The sequence below is a fragment of the Coregonus clupeaformis genome, chromosome 12 (genome assembly GCF_020615455.1).
Source record: "Coregonus clupeaformis isolate EN_2021a chromosome 12, ASM2061545v1, whole genome shotgun sequence".
In the NCBI taxonomy this organism is placed as follows: domain Eukaryota; kingdom Metazoa; phylum Chordata; class Actinopteri; order Salmoniformes; family Salmonidae; genus Coregonus; species Coregonus clupeaformis.
This window is the reverse complement of record NC_059203.1, coordinates 396,147-410,273: the sequence shown is the minus strand read 5'-3', so window position 1 is coordinate 410,273 and position 14,127 is coordinate 396,147. Positions and strand designations below refer to the sequence as shown.

Below are 14,127 nucleotides of genomic sequence, written 5' to 3'. Positions count from 1 at the left end.
TGAAAAAGTGGTAAAAAAACATTTAAAAAAATAAAAACATCTATATTTTTCAGTTGAGTCAACATTGGAAAATGAGCTGAAACAACTAAAAATCTACATTACTTTTTACAGTGCACAACTTGAGAGTGACTGAATGTGTTTTATACCTGAGGTTTGGCTTGGACCGCTCTTGGCGAAGTAACCTGGGAGACAGCTGAAGGATACTGCCTGGGTATGGGTACTCCAGCATCTCCATTTGTCGGCTGTACAGCCTGAGGGGCTTCAGCTTGTCTCCAAACCTCAACAGATACTCTACAGAATGTCCACAATTCATAGAATGTTAGAATGTTCCCTACAGAACTTTACTCATGTTTAAGCTTTGAATGCATTATACATTATTTTGTCATGACAATTTCAAATTTAAGCATTCAAGAAACTTGCCAGCAACCACATCGACAGACTTGTTGGAAGGACCACAGTAGAGAATAACTTCTTTCTTGTCCTTGTCCTTGTCCTTGGGATCTTCAAATATCCTGGGCTTCTTGGAGTTTAGCACAAAGTACCAGTACACAATATACACTCCTACAACGGTCTTTCCAGTCCCTATGAAACAGGTGTTGTTTATATTCCAGTAAACATAGAAAAAGGGCCATATAACAGCTTCAGGTATTCTGGTAGTACTATTTAATAACTTACCAGGTGGCCCTTGTATGAGTGTGAAGTTGTTATTCAGAGCTTTCTCCACTGCATCATATTGACTCTTATTCAGCTCTGGGAGACCTTCTGGTGCCTTTTCTCTCATGAGTCGGTGCCGTGGTACCTCGGATTGCAAAGCTACAATCCCCAAGAAGACAGCAAAACAATACTTTCAAACATACAGCTTAATAATGACACTGAACTGTAAATCCCCTCAGACATACAGCTTAACAATGACACTGTAAATCCCCTCAGACATACAGCTTAACATTTACATTTTAGTCATTTAGCAGACGCTCTTATCCAGAGCGACTTACATGAGCAATTAGGGTTAAGTGCCTTGCTTAAGGGCACATCGACAGATTTTTCACCTAGTCGGCTCGGGGATTAGAACCAGCGACCTTTCGGTTACTGGCACAACGCTCTTACCCACTAAGCTACCTGCCGCTTAACAATGACACTGTGAACTGTAAATCCCCTCAGACATACAGCTTAACAATGACACTGTGAACTGTAAATCCCCTCAGACATACAGCTTAACAATGACACTGTGAATTGTAAATCCCCTCAGACATACAGTTTAACAATGACACTGTGAACTGTAAATCCCCTCAGACATCCAGCTTAACAATGACATTGTGAACTGTAAATCCCCTCAGACATCCATCTTAACAATGACATTGTGAACTGTAAATCCCCTCAGACATCCATCTTAACAATGACATTGTGAACTGTAAATCCCCTCAGATGTAAAATGGGATTACGTGAGACAATTAATTTTTTTCTATTTATGTTATTGTCCAGCGCTTACCTCCTTTTGGAATGGGTTGTCCTAGGGCTATTTTCTGCACAAGCTCATTTGCAGACACAATGTTGTTCACAGCCATTTCTTTACGTCTAGATAGTAGAAAATGTTAAACACCATTAATTATAATATACTGAATTAATATAGGAACATTATGCCTATCCAATACAAATATTGGATTTTACTTTTACATTAGGACCTTATTTTAAACAGAATGAAATGTGGGTAGCGCTGTATTTTATGGTGCAGAAATTACCAGGTATTTACTAAAACATTATATGATTAATGGTAATTACATTTTAAGCACCATTTTGTTGACTTAGTTTTAAATAGGTACCGGAACTGTAATATAAAGTGTTACCATAATGTCTATACATTTGAAATGACAATTGATCAATTCATGGCTCTCTCTTCTTTCTCTTACTAATTAATTTAGTACTTACACGTCTGGTAGAAGCTTCGGGATTATCTCAACCGTATATGTTGTCTTTCTCTGGGAGACACACTCTGGAATGGTATCCATTGGCAAATGGTTGATGTAGAAGTGCACTTTTCTGGCTTGATTTGGAGACTTCTTCTTTGGTTCGTCGAACTTGGTTGTAACACCATGAGCCACCCATGTGTAGTTTGTAGGGCCCACTACTTCCTCTGATTGGTCAGGGGTTGAGGCCAGTTTCAACCCTCTTTTTCGGATGCACAGTAAGCACTTGTTAAGGTTGCATTCAATGGCCCATTCTTTAATGTATTCGAGAGGAAGGTCAAAACTTCCTTCCAGTCTTTTCCCTTGCTTCAGCTCCAGCTCCAGCTCCTCAATGATTATGATGTCACTTTCATCCACAGCATTGGCTGCAGACTCCATCTCACAAAGTGGTCTCCAGATCCTCACATACTCTCCAGTGTTGCTATATTCACTCTTGGATGGACGGTCTGCACATTTGGAGAAGCATGTGATAGGGCTGTGGGCGTGGTCTACACACACCTCAAATGTTGGTTTGATGCACATCAACTGAACAGTGGGTGTCCAATAACCTCGCTTTCTTTCAGATGTAATTTGGACTTGAAGTGTGTCTCCTTGCTTCAACTGGAGAGTAAGATCAACATAGTGTTCCATGTCAATTTTCTCATCTTGTCCATGTGCCGTTCTATGAGAGTCATTCCCAGCGTCAAGCAAATCCATTGTGGCATGTTTTGGCACACTCTTTACATTTTCCATTTGCTTTGTTGTGGCACTTAATATGAGAGACCTTGCTATGTTCCATTGTTCCTGGTCAATCGCGTCAACAATGGCTCGCCAAGTTGTTTGTGAAAGCTCGGTGCATGCAGAAGAATTTTGCACCCTTTTTAGCTCTTGGTGAGTTTTGGCAGTGTCAACTGAGTACACTCGTCTTCTCCATGTTAGAGTCATGTGATTCTCGTTTGAGTCATACAGTGGTTGATCCTCCAATTGCAAATCTCTGTACATAACAGGCAAACTGTCTGGAAATGAGTGCCTGTCAAACGGAAACGAAAGCTTGAAACTGTCTTCTACCTGAACACCAACAACAAATGCTATCTTCAAAGCATTTTGTTTCTTCATGTCCATGGCAAAGGAGATCATCTCGGCCTTCTTTTCATACTCATTGGCCTTCTTGTATCTTTCTTCATTCTTCTGACCCAGAATGTCAATCTCTTGTGTAGAATATTGAACTGGAGTGACATTTAGGATTGAATGCATTAGCCTTTGCAGGATAACATCCATGTAGCGACGTATGGGCGAGGATGCTTGTGTGTAGGACTCAAGATGCAACGAATAGTGCCCAACAGTTGCCTTATGGGATGAATTGGAACGGATGACATAGGCTTTGCCAAGACACTTCCTAAACTTAAATATCACTGGAAGGAGCTGGGGGTAGATGTCATCTGTAGCTATCAGATCAATCATTCTGTCAGTGTCAACTTCCCCGTTCTTGGCAGCTGATAGGATCTCATTCCACACTGATGTTAGCACAGGGAAGCTTTGGCTCTCCATTACCTCCTGGTCAAGGTCATGGTCAAGGTTGTGCCTTAGGTGTGAGGACAGTGGTATGATGTCTTTGCACTGCTCTTTCAAGTCTTCGACCATTTCAGGGTCAGGTCTTGCTTGACATCGGAGAGGAGTGCAGTGCATGGTTTCTTTTGCGTTGATCAAAAATTCAGACACAGAATTGTTGAACAGTACACTAAGCTCCTCAATCATCTGATGGGATCTCCTCTTCCCCGGCATCTGGTGATCGTCCAGTCGTTTATAGCTCCAATCCTTGCCAAGCCTGGCCTTCCTTTGGACTTTAGCAAAACGATATGCCACAGCAACACAGTCTTCTACAGTATCAAACTTGGCCTCTTCTCTTGACCGCTTACTGATGATGTCCTCCGCCTCTTCATAAGACAACTGTGTATCAGAATTGATCTGAGAAAGCTGGAAGTTCTTGTCAATGATTTTGTCTGTTGCCTTGTCTACTTGTACCACTAATGAAATCACCATACGATCTCGACCAGGCAGCAGACTCAAGTGGTTGATGCTAAATGGTTTTGGGAACATGTAAACTGTGTCTTTAGGGCTGTAAAATGTAGCACCCCGTTTCTGTGCATAATCATCCAAGTAATCACCAACATTCACAAAATATGCCACATCTGCTATGTGAACTCCAACCTCATAATGGCTTTCCATGTCAATGACACTAATTGCATCATCCAAGTCTTGGGATTTCTTTGGGTCAACAGTGAAAGTAGTCAACTTTCGGAGGTCATGTCTGTTACCAATTTGGGTGTCTTCCAAGGAACACATTTCAGCTGAAACATGTCTGGGAGGTGATGGTTCGACTTTAAATTCTGCATCCAAAATCCTTAAGCCTTCCTCCAAAGATGATCCTATGGGAGCAATGTCTATCACGCGTCCTAATGGGAAGGTATACTTTTCATTGTTTTCAGTTTTCGAGTTCCAGGAAAGGACCTCCACCATAAAAACATGATTGTGTTTGATGTCTTCATCAAGTTGTTGAAATCTGACAATCTCCCATTGTCCATCATCGTGTTTCCATATTGGAATGGAATTGCGACTCCTTGCCAAGGTGCATATTTTGGTGGTTTTAGTATTGAGGGGTACCATTATCATTCTGTGAAAATAATATTCAGACTTCACTTTGGGTTTATGGTTGGGTTTATGGTAATCTTCATCTTCGAGGGTACAAGCAAACACACGACGGGGTTCAGCTGCCTTGATGGTTCCTAACACCTTTCCCTGAGGAAATACTTCTACTACCACTTCGTCACCAGCGAAGGACTTGCCGAGGTTACCTCTACCTTTGATGATAATGTGCTTAGTTGGGTTGTCAAATGGTATGATATAACCTGCGTTATGTTTCTCCATGACCAATTCCCCTCGCTTGTACCGATTTGGCTTCTCTCTCAACAACTGCAACAAGGCATCTCTTTCAACTTCGCTACTATCATATGGTCTATGTTGTTCTACTACATTTTTCGATTCTGATTTGTCTCCATCAGATGAATTGTAGTTTGCCATGTTTGGCTCCTCTTGTAGCTGTTGGAGAATTGCATCCATGTTGTTCTCTGTGCCAAACATAACTGACTGAGCGCTGGTCTCATCCAGGTATTCTGACCGTTGGAATCTTGACATTTCCTTGATATCGCCATCAATGAAGTCTTGTGTAAGGTGTTTCGGTTCAGCACTTTCCTTCGTTATACAATGGTCAATGTAGTTCTTCCAGATTCTTGAGCACTTTCCAAAGTAGCAAAGAGCGGCAGCATCTCCAACCACAACAACCTGGGATTGAGCCCTAGTCATGGCCGTGTTCAGCACGCGAGCATCGTTGAAAAACTCCACACAATGTGAGTCAGAAGGGTGAATGCTGTCACGGGTTTGAACGGCTGTCAATACTATTGCTCTGAACTGTTTGCCTGTCAAGAAATAATGAAAAAATGGTATGGTTAAGGACTCATTATTTTGACAAATAAAAAGGTTTCTATACAAAGATCGAAATTACATACCAGTAGTTAAATCTACAAAATAGTGTTATTTCATGTTCATGTCTAGGAGACAATAACAAATAATTGGAATATTAACCAATGTTTGCAAATTAATCAAATCATATAACATTTTATTGGTCACATACACATGTTTAGCAGATGTTATTGCAGGTGTAGCTAAATGCTTATGTTCCTAGCTCCACCAGTGCAGTAATATGGAACATCTAATGATCAATACCTTGAACATTGGCAATATTTTCCACAGTCACTCGGCTCAGGGATATTTTCCGAAGCTCTTTCCTGATCATTTGAACCTACGAAAAAAGACAAACAATGACACAAAAAAGTCACATAAAAAATGTTGTTGTTCCCCTATTCACTCAAGAAATAGATTAGATTTCCTAAACTATGTTCAAATGACAAATAACAATTTTTACCTGGCATCCTTCAGAGAGAACACAGACTGAGCGTTGATCCTTATTCCCCCATGTGAGTGGCCAATCTCTGAGTAGATTTTGCACTATTTCAACCACACATGTAACCTCTTCAAGGTTAAACCACGACATGGATGTGTTGTCCAAGTGAGATTCTCCTCTGACATGGTGGAACCTCAGGGGGTGGCAGTTCGGATGAGCTGGAACATTACCTACAGCCTTGATGGCATCAGACTTGCCAACGTAGAAGTTAGTGGACACAAATTCTACTATCTCTTTTGTGGAGCGATAGTTCTCGTTGAAAATGATTCTGCTTTTCAAAGCTGCACTACTCTCCTGGGTTTGATAGTAGTGGAACAGACGGTTCAGCAAGGTGTGATTGGAGCGTTGGTCATCATCCACTGAAAAGAGCTTTGGCCCCATCTGCATGTGATCTCCAGCTAGAACCACTCGAGTTACTGGCCCAGCCAGACCAAGGGCCATCAGAGCTTCACATTCAAGCATCTGGGAGGCTTCGTCAATCAGGATGTGGGTGAAGTAGCCGTCAGGGAGCTTCAGGTCATGGAAGTGCCTTGCCATTGCAGTAGTTGTGATGACTATCCGATGGCAATCTAAAGCACATTTGGCAGGAGGTAGGAAAAACTGGCCGTTTTCTGATAGAAGGCAGTACTTCTGTGTGATCTCATCTGTGGCACTCACTGGAACCCCTAGTTTATTTGCTTTTATCCTCAGTGGCTTCATCTCAGGGTGTCCAGAGTTGATGTATGGGTGGAAGTGGTCTTTGACATACAAATCTGCAGAGCTGACAACAGAGGGGTTAGTTGTGCTTCCCTTTCAACAGTGATTGAAAATTGCTCGCCCTACTTTCTTTTTATTAAATTGATCCTTTACAAGTAATTAATGAGCAGGTACACTGTAACTACAAGTGTAGTTGAAATATGTATTAACATTGGGATTAATACATGGCATACAGATATGCTATCTTAATTTGATCACTCGGTTGTCACAGAGAATTGTCCTGCGCAGCAGCAAATGCCAACTTGTAGTATATTCAAAAAAGTATTTAAATGCTTCTAAAGTTTGTAATTTCCACTTTAACATTTCAGACTTGATTTGTCTTAACAAAAAAATGTATCAACAAAATGTCCACTTATTTTAATCTACATATTTCACATTTCCTGTTGCTGCAGGATTGTTTTCCTGCTGTGAGAAACTGGTCAAATTAAGATAGCACACCACAGTGTATTTTCACAATGTGTTACATAATACTTAACTGGCAGTGTATACTGTAACTGTCAAACCGATATGAGGCTTACACAATACAAATGATTGATGGACACTCATAATAGTCCAACAGCCTCACTGTTTTTTTTAAGTAATCATTAGACAGAGGTCAAATAAACATCCTTTGTCGCTAATCTAATGTTTACAAAATGTTTGCATAAGTAGGCCTACTTGCACAAACACGTTTTTACCAGTCTTAAGCATTATTATGTAACAATGAGTACCTGTGCCAGTCAATTAATTGCATTAGGTAAGACTGAAAATGCATGAAGGGACTAGAAAGTTAAACTCAGTGTAAGTGAATTGGTGTCAATAGAACATTGGGGTCATTACCTGTTTGTAAGAGTGCAGATCAATACTCTGGTGTGAGGCTGCCTTACCAGCTCTTTGGCTGCTGTAGCGAGCGTGAAGGTTTTCCCAGTTCCAAACGGTCCATAAATGAGGAGGGGGGCCACACTTTCTCTTCCATCGGAATCCCCTATGATGAAATCAATGGCTGCCTGCTGCTTTGCATTGAGTTTGGGGTATTGTATTTCGTTAACAGGGACACTGCAGTTCCTGAAGTCTGGCAACACTCTCTCTGTGTCTGGAAGGAGATCTATGGCTTTGTGCATCTCACAGAACTTCAGACGATTCAGCTGGAACTGGACTTCCATTTCACATGTTTCATTTCTTTGGAGCTTCAGGTCAGAGCAGCATCTTTTAGACAGCTGCAAGTGCATTTTATTCTCACTGGTGGCGTCTCTGAGGATGATGGCTTCGTAGACCTTGTGACTTTGATTATCTGAAGATACTGGTGCTATGAGAGCTGACTGGATGCCTCGTCTCAGCATCAAACCCTCTGGGGTGTCTGGGGTGAGAGTATAAGGGACTGAGACGGCACAGAACAGTTCATCCAGAGGAGCTATCTTCATCCCAAACTGAGGGTCGTCTAGGGTGGCCAACAAGGTGATGGTCCCTCGAACATTGAGTCTAAAACGCAAAAGAAAATGGAGGGACTTTGAGGTTGTTGTCCTTTTAACCAAAGAGTATTTATAATAGGGTCGTTCCACCAATTCGGTGCCTTTTGAGATGTGTAACTTGGTGAAAAAAAACCATTTGATTTAACCTAATTTTAACATTCAGTTCAACCTAATAAAAAATACATTTTCCCATCTCAAGAGGTTAAATAAAAAATATATATACTATAGTAAGTGCCAAATAAAGTCAAAGGTTTGATCGTAACCGGGTTGACGATTTCATCTTAAATCAGCCATAAATCCCCTTGTGACAGAGGAAATTGAAGCTTGTCTGCAACAGGTGGGTGGGGGGCAATTAGATGTTCAATAAAATGAAAAGGTATTTAAAAAGGAATAGTCACCATATTAAAACCAGAGTTCAGTTCACGTAATAGATTTGAACTTAAAATGAGGGAAAGGTTGGTTTTTTTAACCTTAAAATAAATCACTAGGGGCGGCAGGTAGCCTAGCGATTAAGAGCATTGGGCCAGTAAACGAAATGTCACTGGTTCGAATCCCAGAGCCGACTAGGTGAAAAATCTGTCAATGTGCCCTTGAGCAAGGCACTTAACCCTAATTGCTCCAGGGTCACCATCAATAATGGCTGATCCCTGGCCGTGACCCCACTCTCTGAGGGTGTCTCAGGGAGAGTTGGGATATGCAAAAATACACATTTCTATTTCACATCTCACACTCGTGCAGGTTGTCCCCTATTTGATCTTTGACCTTAAACACATTAAATAAATAATAATCTTCAGAAATTACTTTGTCAAAGCAACAAAATAACTAGGCCTTTACAATGATGGTGAAACTTGTAGAAATGTTGGGGTGAAGTGGGTTAAAATCTTCCTGGAAGTCACAGAAGGTGCACGGAGGGACATGTCAAAATGCAGCATTTTGGCACTTTAGCATATCTTTATTAATATTAACAATCTGATTCATTGAATTCTCCATGTGGTCTATAATAAAGGGCACTTTATTGAATAAAACAGGCTTTTAAGATTTAATATTAGTGCACAATTTCTATTTAAAATATCAAAGGGATGTAAAAAAAGGCACTCATTTCGTGGAACGACACAATACTATTAAAGATGATCAGCTAGGAAATAAAGCCATGAAAAAGTTACTGATGTTATTACCTTGAAACCACCTGATCTTCTGCCTGCTCCTCTGTGTACAGGAAGCTGTGCATTCTCTCTTTGTAGTTCTGGTGATTCATGGGCGTGTTGCTGTCATCAAGTGGTCTATACCGCAAATTAATCTGAGGAGGCTTGTACTCCTTGAGAAGCTCTTCCTGTACTTCTGTCTTGTCCAAGCAGGGGATGAAGACCCTGTTCCCCCGATGCCAGCGTTCCAGATTCTGGGAAAGAGGCCTAACGTCCTCAGGTGGCTCCTCGAGCTTAGGGGATAGCTGCTGTCCGACTTTAACCTTGAGTTTCTGCAGGAGCACTGGCCTCATGTCAAAGTCAAACACCAACCACTGTTCGTAAAGACCCGGGTTGTTGGACTTGAAGGACACGGTGATGTCATAGGTCATGTCTGAGTTACAGAACTGTTCACTCGTGGAGTAAGTGCAGGGCTCAGGACTGTTTTCCTCCAGGGAGAAAGAGGCTCCAGGCTCCTGTTTCAGTAACGCTACATGTGCAAGTAATCTCTGTGAAGACACAGGCAAATAACATAGGTGACCAAATACACTATGAAAGTGGAAACATGACAAACGGCAAAATGCAAACTTCGCTTGAGCCATCTCATCCTTGCTAGCTTAGAGGCACATTTTATTTATTTATTGTTTTGTACGAGAAATGTGGTTTATAAACTAAATTCATTATTAGTAGCCCAGTTTATTTCCACCCCAGCCAGCTGATAAAAGTCCCGGATATGAGAATCAGTCCACTTTAAATTAGAGGTTGGACCTTGAAACTTTAGTGGAGAGAATGTACTCTGTTTCTCAGAGCCCAAAGAGATAGCAATGAAGGTTGTAAGAGCCCTGGCCTTGAATCTTTTACTGGCAACAGTAAACTTCGATGGAGGAGAGGCACAAAGAAGAAAATGTAAAAGCACAGCGTATTATTCACAGACACTGAGCAGAGAAGTGTTCTCAGTGTATTGACTGTATTCAAGAGCCCTACATTCACATACATATTCACGTAACAGGCAGTTAGGAATAATCATCAAAACAACAGAATGTCATACTTATAGCTAGCTAACTGTTACCTCTGTTTTGATCTGGAACTTCCATTTGAATTCTGCATCAGTCTCCACACACTCCACACACAAATCCTCTTCAAAAGTGACAGTCACGTCATCAACTTGCTCTGACATCTGTAACATGAAATCACACTGTTAGTTGCTTGGGGACAATGAGCATTTTATAGTAAAATAAAATGTGGATAATATGTAGTAGGGAGAATATCTAAAATGTATCAGTGCGCTGGAGGGCAGTATCAAAATGGTATAACAGTGTGATATTAAATGTATTGGAAACAGTTTTGACAGGTGTTATTATGGCATGTGTTGACAGACAGAGTAGTTCATGTCACTTGCCCACTTGAATAAATCAACCATTCGTTCTTTACATTGAAACAACACTGACACTCACTGTCAGATTCAGTCCAATCGACAACGCAGAAAACCTGCACTGCTGACTAATCACTCTGTTCCGGGAGAAATGCACCGCTTTGTCAACATTAATATTGATTTGTTTATTTCACACGTGCGGCATCATCTAATTATTTGCCTCAGTGGAATTATGCAGGAACATTGTTATTATTAAGCAGTGCAGGTTTACTCAAGTGCAGGTTTGATTGAATCTCAATTGCATGGAGACGTGTGTTCCTGATCTGAACTATGATGACTTACAATGTGCACTTCATTGCTGCTGTGTCTGTACTCCTCCAAAAGACGTTCCCTGTAAGACATGAGGCCTTGAGCCTCTATGTTGCGCCTCATCTCCTTGTCCTCTTTGGCTCGCATTAGCCACTCTTCATGCTCCTCCTGAGAGTGAGCTTTGACACAGTTGGTGCCATATTCACAGGTGTCAGGCCTGAGAAGTAATGGCAGTGCAAACTATAATTAGACGCTAAAGGTACAAATCAGCAAGATTTCTTGCTGCTTATTGATCATTTCAACAAATTACATTTACTGTATATCCCATGTTTTGTTAAGAAAATTGCTTATTGATGACTTAATATAATATAGACAATAAGGGCTATTTATATATGCATCTACCATAGAGATTGCACTTTTAGACTTTTAGCAATGTTCGCAGTCACTCAGGTGTGTACAAAAACGTCTGGAATGTGCAATGTGTGTGGAGGCTGTCTCCTTGAGTTTACAAAAACATGTTTACCTCTCGCACAGCCAAAATTCTGCTTTGCGGCCGTGGGGCGGGGGACGATGTTTCCACTCCGTGGTCGTGTCCCCGGAGATCATCTGGGCGTGCTCCAATGAGGCACAGTGTTTGAAAAAGCTCTCCCGAGAGGAGAGGGTTACGAGGCAAGCCTTGCAGTAGATCGCCACCTTCAGGTTAGCGGCGGGCACTACGTCTTGAGCCGACGGTTGCTTCTGACGTTGCCTCTCCTGGGAGAGCAGCAGGAGTTCCTGGCGACTCCCCCCATGTGCTTCTGCTCGCCAGACAGCCATCTCCACCTCGCTGTGGGCAAACTGGCACGTGCTGGGCCCGTGCCAACAGGGCATACCTTGCATGACATGGTTGCAATACTGGAAAGGGCAGACTGGGGGCAGAGGCCTTATCTGATTGTAGACTTCCTTCCCCTGACTTTCTGCCAGGTGATGAACCAAGACTGGGCTCCAGACATGGGCTGTATCCACGGAGCAAGTGTTGTTCCACCGTTTGCCTGTAATTGTCGGTGGAGTGCCGAGGAAGCAGTCTTTACAGAGCTCTTGAAATTCCCCTGAGAACTCAGTGAGGATGTTTTCGGACGTGTTTTGCTGTTGGACGGCAATTCTCTCCGACTCGGTTATCAGTCTAATTAACGTGCTGTGATCTATCCCATGGTGCTTTACGAAGTTCCACACGGCGGCCTCCTCGTGGCTCCTTGCGAAGGTGCAGCGGTTCCTGTGCTTCTTACACCCAGAGCCCTCCTTGAAGAACCAACAAACTTCATACTGGCTAGGGTTAGGAAATTCAGGGCGACGGGAAACAAGCCTCCATTTGCTAGTACCTTTGCCTTTAGCCAATAGAAGTTCTCTGCTGCATTGGTGGTCGACTGCTTTAAGGGTGTACGAGATTTCGTTCTCTTTGACAGAGCATGTAGAACACACAACTTTAAAGTTATATGTCACCAAGAGATCAGTCAAGTTGGACCTACTTGTCCCTTTGGCTGGCATTGTTGAATCTTCATAGAATCCGATATAGAGTGAGTGGGATTAACATTATGGAGGGAACACAACGATGGTGTTTTAGATTTGCAGATGTCAAGAATGTGGCAATTTTTCAAAGACAAGGTCATCTATGTCCATGGCCTCCTTTCACAAGTTGATTCTATAGGAAATGAAAATACATTTTGTAAAAATTGTAATGATGTAAATAAATAATGTGCTGCACATGTACAATCAGCATTATAGCCTATACTGGACTGAAGCATGATGGTTTTAGGATTTAAAACATATCACATTGAAGTCATTAATGAAAGATCAACTGAAGGCAATAAACAACTTCTCTGATAGAAAACGGCCTATATGGCATCGATATTAGTCAGAAACATTTATAATAGTGTCAAAATTGACTACAAAATATAATTTTCATAAAGGTCAGCCTCGTCCAAAACAGAGTTTTGCAAGTGATGACTTACTTGAGGGTTGGGTTTTGATTTCGACAATGCTCACTTGCCCACTAATACGGATATACAGCTGCGGTGATTGCACTCTATCCAATCATACAGCAGAACACACAGATAGTGAGGCACCTGCCCAGTGCAGCAGATCTGACTTGATTTACATAAGACAACACGATGCAAATGTTTTAACTTGAGAAATACTACACCAAACACGTTAGCTAGATGTACAGTGGCTTGCGAAAGTATTCGCCCCCCTTGGCATTTTTCCTATTCTGAGACAATAAGAAGACACAGTGGCAGAATAAATAAAGTCCACAAAGCATATTGCATGTAACAAATAGTTACATGACCTACAGCATGGTCAAGCAAGTCAATGTTTCCGACATTTTCGGACTACTAAATTAATTTAGAACCACAGAGAGTTACCGCAAGTCACAAAGAAAACAGGAGCTGCCTTCACTATTGCAGCACCATTTCAACTTCAACATTTCAACATCATCAAATCACCTCTGCTTAGTCTAATAAAGTGACAATTAAAAGATACCAAAAACAATTTAGTTAAATCAACGTAAGCTAAATATGATGTGGCTGTCCATGGTTCTGATTTGTGTGTGTGTAGTAGATAACCACATGTTGACTCACGCTACTTGTAGAGAAACGCAAACGTCATCTTCCTCTCTATCAAGTTGACGAAACAGTCTATGACTCTGTCAGACAATACATGCTTTTAGTTTTTGTTGTCCTAGGCAACCTGGCTAAAATGCTTGCTTGCTAGCCTAAATTCTATTAATGGGCAAGGTTAGCTAGCTACATATTGAACTTCCATCCTCTCAGTCCAGGGGCACAATGTATGAATTTATGGTTGGATCAGAATCGCCGTTATAATAATTGGCCAGTACGGAGAATTAAGTAAAACCACAAGTCCAAATCCCTATCTGCATCCATGGCTAATTTAGGAAAGGGTCAATTTTAGCTAGCTAGCTAGCCACCGGAGGACAACAACACAACGAGAAGCAACAATTCAAGTTGTTTCTGTCAATTACATGTTGATGCGATGTCATAGGAGTGAAGCCAAATCCAACCTGGCTCCCTTGACACTTTTTTTTTGATGTGCCAGGACCATTCACATT

The 14,127-nt window shown here is 41.6% G+C and overlaps 1 protein-coding gene across 1 annotated transcript in view; it reads right to left on the bottom strand.

Annotated features, from left to right (window-relative positions):
* Positions 1-14,127, bottom strand: part of LOC121577996 (helicase with zinc finger domain 2) — a 41,473-nt gene that overhangs the window by 7,132 nt on the left and 20,214 nt on the right. Inside the window, exons 2-13 of the mRNA XM_041892032.2 lie at positions 11,548-12,702; positions 11,058-11,241; positions 10,413-10,520; positions 9,338-9,852; positions 7,534-8,172; positions 5,920-6,718; positions 5,721-5,796; positions 1,924-5,413; positions 1,487-1,572; positions 676-813; positions 421-582; positions 147-291 (exon numbers count right to left, since the gene is read on the bottom strand). Coding sequence (XP_041747966.2) covers positions 147-291; positions 421-582; positions 676-813; positions 1,487-1,572; positions 1,924-5,413; positions 5,721-5,796; positions 5,920-6,718; positions 7,534-8,172; positions 9,338-9,852; positions 10,413-10,520; positions 11,058-11,241; positions 11,548-12,548 — 7,343 coding nt within the window. The 5' untranslated portion in view covers positions 12,549-12,702. The remainder of the gene's footprint in view (positions 1-146; positions 292-420; positions 583-675; positions 814-1,486; positions 1,573-1,923; positions 5,414-5,720; positions 5,797-5,919; positions 6,719-7,533; positions 8,173-9,337; positions 9,853-10,412; positions 10,521-11,057; positions 11,242-11,547; positions 12,703-14,127) is intronic.